This window comes from Podarcis vaucheri, assembly GCF_965113315.1.
Source record: "Podarcis vaucheri genome assembly, chromosome: 8".
NCBI lineage: Eukaryota > Metazoa > Chordata > Lepidosauria > Squamata > Lacertidae > Podarcis > Podarcis vaucheri.
The window spans coordinates 92636747-92646802 of NC_138766.1; the positions used below are offsets into that span (position 1 = coordinate 92636747).

The following is a 10056-nucleotide window of genomic DNA, read 5'->3' on the forward strand; positions in this document are numbered from 1 at the left end:
TGTGTGTGTTTGTGTGGGTGGGTGGGTGTGTCAGGATTTGACAAATGAAAACTGGGCCTTGTGCGGAATGGATGGCAAACAGGCAAGGTGCAATATCAGGGCAACCATTGCTCAGGTCGGCATTTTCAGGGTGAGAAAGATGAAGCGATCCGATCTGTTTCCCAGATGCCAAAAGGTGTGTGTGTCCTCCTCGCTTTTGGTTTATTTCTGAAAATATGCCACTGTTTCATAAATATATATATATCCAAGGGGTTTGCAGCACTAAAAACTTTAAAACATACAGTTAAACAGTTTAAAAACCAATATCACTTACCCATTGTGGAAGGATGCATTCTTAATTGCCTGCATAGGTCTGGAGGAATCAGAAGGTGCCTGCTGAATCTCCAGTGGCAGAGAGTTCCACGGGACAGGGCCAATGACATTGAAGGCTCAGTTTCTCATTGTTGTCAAACGAGACTCCCCAACTCAAAAAAATGGCCAGCGATGCTCCTGCGGATGATATCAACGATTGAGGCCGGGTTGTAAGAGTTCAGGCCTCTTTTCCTTTTGATAACAAACAACTCTCTCTTTTCTTTGTTTTTCTCCCAGGGAAGCCTTTGCAGATCAAGCCCAGGTTGTGAGGACGGCAACACCTTCGAGCAGAGCCCTGCGCAGCGGATAATGCCTCGGCCACACACGCCTCAGGGATTCGAAGCCACCCTGGCGACTAACTCAGGAAGACACAGCACCGAGACAGACAGGCAAAGGCTCGGCTGGATTTGTCCAGAGGGACTGCCCGCTTGTTTTATGTGAGAAGTGGGGTTTGCGAGATGAAGGCTACCCCAGTCTCCCACACAGCCCAGGAGCGCAGCTTTGTGGTTTTATTATTTTTTTTCAATAAAGGAGCTTTTCCCTTTCAGCCTTTCACCAGTTCCTAATTCAGCTCCCTTGGCCTGCACTGCAGGGGGAGCGTCATCCAGAAACGTCTGCCTGGGTCTCAGGCTCAGCGTGGCTGTGCTGGCTTCACCTGGAAGCAGGGAGAGAGACCAGGTAGAAACCTAAGATATAGATCTGCACCCCAGTCCCTATGAAACTTTGCCACCTCAAACTTGGACGGCGTGGCCAACATGCAGAGCTAAGAGAAATGGTTGCTGATAGATGGTTCTGGCGTTTCAAAGCCATTGTTGGTTGATGGGTGAGGGGCTTAAACCTCATGCCTGACTTTGTCCCGAGAGAGGTGAAATTCCTGCAGACTTTGGAGACACGAGGGCAGAGGACAGTTTCTCTTTCTTTCCTGAGCAGAATTTTCTTTGAGGGGAAAGAACCCAGATTCTTTGCAAAGTCATTTCTTTGATAGTCAAGGCCAGATTTGGGTCTAATAGCGATTTGTAAAACCAGCTTGCCTGGGTGCTTTTATTATGCAAAAAACAACAACCACACAAGCAAAACATTTATATTTGTAGAGGCGTGTTGTGAAGTTCTATACAGGTCTTTGTTGTGAAAGGAGAGTCTTGTGTTTTCTCTGGGCGTGGGGGGAAATCACAGGGTTTTTGGGGTCCTTTCTCCAGACCAATATACTCAACCGATTTCCCTTTTTGGGTGGAAATTCTGGAGAAAGATCTCATGCAGAAAGAGAGCCGTTGCAGTGCATAAACAGATTCCTCCCTTCCTCTCCTAGCCCAGCTTTGTATGTGTGACCTAGTTGGACGGAGGATCGGTGCCCTACTCCCTTTTCAAACGAATCTTAAAGCCGTTCGAGTGAAGAGATACCAAGCCAGTCTTTGCCTGAAACATACAGTGGCGTCGAAGGTTCCACAATGACCCTTCTTCTTCCTGGAACTAATCTGGGTGCTGTGGCTGATGAGATCCGGGGCAATGGCTCATTGCCCATTTTTTTTTGGGGGGGGGGCTCCAATATTTTGAGCACCCTCTAGGCTGAAATGCATCCTGCTTCTTTCTGCTCTTCTGTAATCTGTCTGCTCCTCCATCAGGTAGTGTGAAAGGCAATAAGCCTGTCTTGCTTCCCTTGGGAAGGGATTTTTCTTGGCAAGGGATCTCCCCGGCTGCCACCACAACCTGGGATGCATCCCAGGGAAAGCCAAGCACCTTTTACTTATGGTGAGCACAGGACACTGGTCTCATGGCCTGGACAGACCATGCTTGAACCTGCAATAGACTCTGCCTATCAAATGGGCCATGATGGGCTAATCTTTGGCTGGGACAAGTGTACGTGTGTGTGTGTGTGTGTGTGTGAGAGAGAGAGAGAGAGAGAGAGAGAGAGAGAGAGAGAGAGAGAGAAGTCTGGTCCACAAGGATTCCCAGTCTCCGGATCTTGAAATAACAAGAATCATAGAATCATAGAGTTGGAAGAGACCACAAGGGCCATCGAGTCCAACCCCCTGCCAAGCAGGAAACACCATCAGAGCACTCCTGACATATGGTTGTCAAGCCTCTGCTTAAAGACCTCCAAAGTAGGAGACTCCACTACACTCCTTGGCAGCAAATTCCACTGTCAAACAGCTCTTACTGTCAGGAAGTTCTTCCTAATGTTTAGGTGGAATCTTCTTTCTTGTAGTTTGGATCCATTGCTCCGTGTCCGCTTCTCTGGAGCAGCAGAAAACAACCTTTCTCCCTCCTCTATGTGACATCCTTTTATATATTTGAACATGGCTATCATATCACCCCTTAACCTCCTCTTCTCCAGGCTAAACATGCCCAGCTCCCTTAGCCGTTCCTCATAAGGCATCGTTTCCAGGCCTTTGACCATTTTGGTTGCCCTCCTCTGGAAACGTTCCAGTTTGTCAGTGTCCTTCTTGAACTGTGGTGCCCAGAACTGGACACAGTACTCCAGGTGAGGTCTGACCAGAGCAGAATACAGTGGCACTATTACTTCCCTTGATCTAGATGCTATACTCCTATTGATGCAGTCCAGAATTGCATTGGCTTTTTTAGCTGCCGCGTCACACTGTTGGCTCATGTCAAGTTTGTGCTCAACCAAGACTCCTAGATCCTTTTCACATGTACTGCTCTCAAGCCAGGTGTCACCCATCTTGTATTTGTGCCTCTCATTTTTTTTGCCCAAGTGCAATACATCTAGAGAGCTGCAGGATAACCCCCCCTGCCTTAGCCAATGAGTTTTACTTGTCCAAATCATGCTGAAGAAGCACACTTGAGTTTCAGATGACGCACATGGATGTTGTAGGAGGCACATCTCAGAAGCACCTTAGCAGGACAACCTCCCCTAAAATGGTGCTATCTATTTGGTTCTGGTTGCCTCAACTCAGCAAGGATATTACAGAGATGGGGAAGGTTCAGATGATGCTTGCAGGTTTCTCTTTCGGGGCATCTGGATGGCCGCTGTGAGAAGATGATACTGGAAGTCTGCCAGCTGTGGGTTTCGGAAGTCGCTTCCCTTCTTAACGCTTGCAAGGGACCTCCGTGGGAAGCGACGTAAGCTGACAGGGACACAGCCACTCGGCCAGAGCGATTAAAGGCTCGCTTCTGATGGCCGCAAATACCAGTCCCCGGGGCTTTTGGCAGGTGCCGCATGGAAAGAATTTGAAATTCTCTCGGACTGCATGCGCTGGCGCATGGCTGGGTGGCTGAGGAATGAGGAGGACGCCTGGGGCAGAGTTATCAACAGCCCCACAGTTTGATTCTGTTCCGTCCAGCCAGGTAGCGCTTTGGGAACCTTACTAAAAAAGAGCCTGAAAAGTCTTCCTTTGGGCTGTGTCCCAATAAGGGTTGTTCCCCCCCCATAAGATCGTCCATGGAGCGTGTAATTAGGGAGGTGGGAGGAGAAGCAGGGATCTGGAAGAAGTTGTCGCCTTAGGTTCCCGGGTCAAAAGGGCAATCCACTCAGGAAAAACTGCAAGCGTTTTCTGCCGTCATGCAGGTTAAACCCCACGGGCATCTGGTCACGGGCCATTTGGAATCCGTTCTCTGAACTGCTGCGGAGAAGACTTTGGGGAGGAATTCAACGTAGCACTAAGGAGATCTCTCAGCAAAGGCATTTCTTGCCTGCCGTTTCCTATTATTATTATTATTATTATTATTATTATTATTATTATTATTAAACAATAGTGGGATTGTTGGAATGGGAGATTACTGGTTTGTTTCTGTTCTTTTTTTATTATGTATCTTGTGTTTTATACACTGCAATTTTATGTCGTGAACCACGCCAAGATCTACGGGTATAGCACGCTATACAAATCTAATAGTAGTAGTAGTAGTAGTAGTAGTAGTAGTAATAATAATAATAATAATAATAATAATAATAATAATAATAATATATTTATTTCTTTATACCTTGCCTTTCCCCCTGAGGGAATTCAAGGTCGCTTACAGCTAAAACCAAGAACTGCTCAAAGCAAAGAAAAACTACTAAAAAACAAGTATGCATTGATAGGATTAAAATCAATTAAAATCAAACAGATGCCATATTTTTCACTCTATAAGACGCACTTCCCCCCTCCTAAAAAGTAAGGGGAACTGTGTGTGTGTCTTATGGAGCAAATGCAGGCGGGAGGCTCTGCTCAGCACTCCCTTTAAAGAGCCCCATGGAGCGTGTGTGTGGCTCTTGGGGGCTTTTCCCCGAGGAGGGAGAAGGGCAGCTCCGCACGCTCTTTAAAGGGAGCATGGCTCTTGAGGAAGCCTTCATGCCGCTGCCTGGGAGAGGCTGCGTGTGGCTATCCCATAAGCCAGGACAGGAAGAGGCTATCCCAGAAGCCACATCCCTCTTGCTGTTCTGGCTTCTAGGATTCAGAATATTTTTTTTCTTGTTTTCCTCCTCCAAAAACTAGGTGCGTCTTGTGGTCTGGTGCATCTTATAAAGCGAAAAATACGCAAATTACAATGGAACCAGCCCGGCACCAGTCCTTGCACTCCTACCTGCCATGTGCTTCTCTGGGGATTTAGGAGTCTCCCCACACAGCCGCTCTGGGGCAAGAGAATGAGCAGAAGGCTTTGCATGGGGTTCTAGTGGCCTAAAGTGGGAGGCAGTACCCCTGGGTGGCGGTGGGATTTCCTAGGGCACAATAATTTCTTGCTGTTTCGAATTCCACCGTGCTGCGATTATCTTCCTGAGTGGGTCGTGCAAATCGGCTATTCCGAATACGGCTCCAGCAGGAGGAAGTTTCAGAGAACTGCAGAAAAGTTTGCCCCTGTTCTCCTCGCAGCAAAGCTGTCAGGCCAGCAGTCCTGGGCTCTTGCGGGGAGCACCATCAGGCAGGGCACTAAATCACAGAGACAGAGAAACAGTAATAAAAGCGGCCCAATCAAAGGGGGTGATGGTTAATGGCCCCCTCGCTGCTGCTGCTGCTCCCATCACCACCTGGAGAAAGTTGGGCCAGGAAGTGCCAAGAGAGGCAGATTGTAGCTCTCCTCCCTATCCAGTGTCCACCCCCACCGTTCTACCCGGACACTGAGGTCCAGCGCCGAGGGCCTTCTGGTGGTTCCCTCACTGCAAGAAGCAAAGTTACAAGGAACCAGGCAGAGGGCCTTCTCGGTAGTGGCGCCCTCTCTGTGGAACGCCCTCCCACCAGATGCCAAAGAGAACAACAACTACCAGGCTTTTAGAAGACATCTGAAGGCAGCCCTCTTTAGGGAAACTTTTAATGTTTGATGTATTATAGTATTTTAATATTCTTTTGGAAGCCGCCCAGAGTGGCTGGGGAAGCCCAGCCAGATGGGCGGGGTATAAATAACAAATTATTATTATTATTACTATCCATCTATTAGCTTGCTGCTCTGAGCCAGGCTGCTTCACCAGCCGGGGATGGGAGGGCGTTTCGACGCTTGCCGCAAGGGTGCCAGTTAAAGGAAGGGGTGGCGAACGTGTCCCATAGAGAGAGGAGGCCCTTGGGATGGGTCCAGGCATGGCTTTCTATAGATACAGAGCAGGTTCACAGAATCAAAGAATGAAGTTGGAAGGGATCACAGCTAAAGAATTCCTGACCATCCAACCTCTGGAAGTTCTGAGGTCCTCACTTGTTTCCAAGTGTGTGTTTAGTGCATGATCTCTCTCTCTCTGATATAATGAACATTACAGGACCACCTCTCCTGGTCTGCCCTGCAGAGGACCTTAAGGTCCATGAATAACCATAGTTTAGAGGTCCCGGGCCCTAAGGAAGTTAGATTATCCTCCCCCAGGGCCAGGGCCTTCTCAGTGGTGGCTCCGACGTGGTGGAATGCTCTGTCCCATGAGACCAGGGCCCTGCAGGATTTAACTTCCTTCCGCAGGGCCTGTAAGACAGAGCTATTCCACCTTGCTTTCAATTTGAACTTAGACTGATCTTTTATTCCCCTTCCTTTCCTCCCCCTCCCCTTTTTATGAAGATTACCCGCTCTGGGATCCCACAGCTCATTCTCCCCTGGTCTCCTCACTGGCCCAAGTAGAGCCAATTCAGCCAGCTAGTCCTGGTGATCATCTAATGTTTATTGGATAGATTTTGCCCCTAAATTGATTTTTGAATTCTGAATTTATTGTTATTCAAGCTTTATACCGTATTTTATGCTGGGGTTTTTTGTAGCATCAATTAATTGTTTTAAATTTGTTGTTAGCTGCCCTGAGCCCGGTTTCCTGAACCGGGAAGGGCAGGGTATAAATAAAAATTTATTATTATTATTATTATCATCATCATCATCATCATCATCATCATCAAAGAGCAGCCCTGTTGGATCAAGTCCATGGCCCATCTAGTCCAGCCTCCAGTGAGTGGAAGAACCGCAAGAAGGAAATAAGCACAAAAGCAACTCTCCCCTCTGGTGGGTTCCAGCAACTGGTATCCAGAAGCATTCCTGCCTCCAGCTGTGGAGCCAGAGAACAGCCATCCTGGCTAGTGACCACAGATAGCCCTCTTCTCCACGAATTTCCCCTTCGAGGTTGATGACCATCACTGCCTCTTGTGGCAGTGAGTTCCACAGGTGAACAATGTGCTGCATGAAGAAAGACTTTCTTTCATCTGTCCTGAACTTTCCAACATTCAGCTTCCTTGCACGCCTATGAGTTATAGTATTATGAGAGAGGAAGAAAAACTTTTCTCTGTCCCCTTTCTCCGTGTCGTGTATAATTTTATAAGCCTCTATCATGTTGCTCGCCTTTTCTCTAAACTAAAAAGCTTGGCAACCATATGTCAGGAATGCTCTGATGGTGTTTCCTGCTTGGCAGGGGGTTGGACTCGATGGCCCTTGGGGTCTCTTCCAACTCTATGATTCTATGATTCTAAGATAAAGGCCAGTCAGCCCAGTCCCAGGTTGCGGGAGCAACGTCATTGGAAACCCATTTCTGCCAGCACCCAGACCTTTTCTTCCATAGTTCCTGACCACGCCCGGCTCCTCGCTTTGGACCCCGCTTTGCCCTTGGTGGACAGTCTCCAGACCCTCGACCCAGGACTGGACTCTGACCACGCCTCACGGTAACCTCCCCCCAGGACCAGCACACTCTCATTGCCCCTGGCTGTTGCCCGAGCTGGCTGGGGCTGATGGGATTAGCAGTCCAGGAACATCTGCCAGGCCCCGAGTCCCCCATCCCTGGAGTAAGATGTACTCCAGTGTCAGCTTTGGGTTTTTGTACGAGGGAGCTGCCAGGAGTGAGCTGGCAGTAGATCCTACCATCCCGGTTGGAGTTAAATCTTTTTGGGCGAAAACACGATCTGCCCAGGCCTAAGGAGCACAGCAACTCATCCTTAGGTCTCGCCCTCATGAAGCAGTTGCTAAGATGGAAGGTCCCTGCCTCCCCACACTTGCCTGTCTCCTCATCTCCAGGGTTTCCCCCAAGAAATCGGAGACTGTGCCAAGTGAAGACAACTTCTCCACCCTTTTCATGCCTCTCCTGGTTCTGGGAGACCAGTGGGGACCTCCCCGCTGCACCAAGGATTCCCTGCCCGAGCTGCTTCAGGTCGTGGCAGATGTTCTCCTGGAGACACCTACCGTAGTTTGGTTGTCCTAGGGGATTTTAACATCTACGCCAACACAACCTTACAAGGGGCCACTCGGGACTTTGTGGAAAGCATGGCCTCTCTGGGGCTGCCCCTGAATAAGTCTGGCCCAACTTATAGCCGTGGACATGCCTTGGACCTGGTGTTCACCTCTATGGATGTTGGTGATCTGACACTAAGTAAAAGCAAAACTAAAGAAGTGCCATGGTCAGATCACTTCCTGGTGTAACTGGACTTCTCTGTGACCCTTACCCTCTGTGATGGCCTGGGAATCGGACTCAGAGGCTGAACCTGAGGGATCCCAGCCTGCCCAGGATTCCCCGCCTCCAGAACCAGCTGAGCCGGGGCTGGGGCTTGAGCCTGAAGGGTCCTCACCTGTGCTGGATCCTCAGGTGCAGGCACCAGCTGAGTCTGCTCTGGCCCCTGAGGTGATGGAGGACCCATTGCCTGCAGGTGCTCCACTCTCAGCCCTGTCAGGGGAAACTCAGGTTGCCTCTGGGTCCAGTAACCCTCCAGCCTCTCCTGAGCTGCAGAGGCTCAGGGCAGAGAGGCGGAGGGAACTAAGTTCCCGCAGGAGGAGTGCTCGCCTCCAGGCTAGGAGAGGTGAGTCACCAGAGGATCAGGCCGTCCTATGCCTCAGGGCAGATAAAAGCCAGCCAGTCCCGGTCCCAAGTTGCGGGAGTAACATTGTTGGTTGCTAGTTCCTGCCTGAACCCTGTCCAGCTTTCCTGCCTGAGCTCCTGACCCGCCCTGGCTCCCTGCTTGCATTCCTGTTCCTGACTTCACCCGACTCCCTGCCCTGCACCCAGCTTCAGCTACTACAGACTGCCTCCATGTTGCACCTTTGACCAGTGGCGTAGCTTGGGGGGTGCAGGGGGCCGGCCGCACCGGGCGTAACATCTGGGGGGGCGCTCACACTCGCAGCTCTCTGCCCCTACCTGGCTCACTCAGGGTTAGGGGGCACAAATTACTTGCCTTGCCCCGGGTGCTGACAACCCACGCTACGCCACTGCCTTTGACCACAGACCGGACTTGGCTCTTGCCTCTCAGGTAACCCACGGGAACAGCACACCCTCTGCAGGGAGGTGGGACCGATTTGGATGTCCGCCCCCGCCACTTAAAAGATCCAAATGGTTTCCAGAGAGTGGTAGGGGATGCTTTATCCCATGTTGATGGCCTTTCAGCTGATTCCCTGGTGGCCCGCTGGAAAGTGGAGTTAACCAGGGCTATTGACTATCTGGCTCCAAAGGAGAGTGAGACACCAGCTGGACTCATCTCTCCCTCTCTTCTGCTTCAGCTTCTGACCCTTGACTTCTCTCTGCCACACACTCTTCCCGCTCACTAAGCCCTGTTGCCTCTTCTCAATCTTCTCCCTGCCTCCCTGTCTCTCAGCCTTCTTCCCTTCAGGGTCCCCCCAGCAGGTTCCTTCCACCATTCCTCTGTGTCCAACCAGTCCTTGGCAGGAGCATTGAAACATGCACTCCCCCTCCTGCTCCGTTTGAAGTGGTATGGTCCAGGAAGGGCTGCATCACTCATTCTGCCGGTGGTGTAACTCTGCTCAAGGTCTCTTCTTCATGGGCACTGCATCTGGGGCGGAGGATGGCTTCTGGGGCAGGGGCACTAAGGGACCCTCCTCCACTGGGAAGGCTGTCTGGATCGTGGCAGTTTTGTGCTGCGGTTGTTGGGGGAAGGAGCACAGCTCAATGGCAGAGCACCTGTTTGGCATGTAGAATGTCCCTCGTTCAAGCTTTAGGCTTTCCAGGTAGGCCTGTGTCCCCTACCTGACCTGAAACCTTGGAGATCCGCTGCATGCCCCCCTGCCGTGCAAAGAGAGCTGAGCTAAATGGATTCCATGTTCTGACTTGGCAGACCCAACACCTGTAGTCTTATTCGCTGATGCAAAAACTCATGGGATCTGGCTCTTAAATAAGTAGCGAGCTGAGCTCGGTTGCCAGGCAATTCCTCACATTTCTGTATGGTTTTACAGCCGGACTAAAGTTTGGTCTCGGTGGTGTAATAGAGCTGAACAATCCCACGTTGCTTGGGAAATTGCAGCTATCAATTCTGTTTGGTGGTATGTGAAATACGCGCCCCTTTGAGTCTGGCCTTCCCCCCCTAGACAAAAGTCTTCACTGAAAGA

At 50.3% G+C, this 10056-nt stretch overlaps 1 protein-coding gene across 1 annotated transcript in view; it reads left to right on the forward strand.

Annotated features, from left to right (window-relative positions):
- Positions 1-898, forward strand: part of ZC3H3 (zinc finger CCCH-type containing 3) — a 269239-nt gene extending 268341 nt beyond the window's left edge. Inside the window, exon 12 of the mRNA XM_082235559.1 lies at positions 589-898. Coding sequence (XP_082091685.1) covers positions 589-620 — 32 coding nt within the window. The 3' untranslated portion in view covers positions 621-898. The remainder of the gene's footprint in view (positions 1-588) is intronic.
- Positions 899-10056: the final 9158 nt, after the last annotated feature.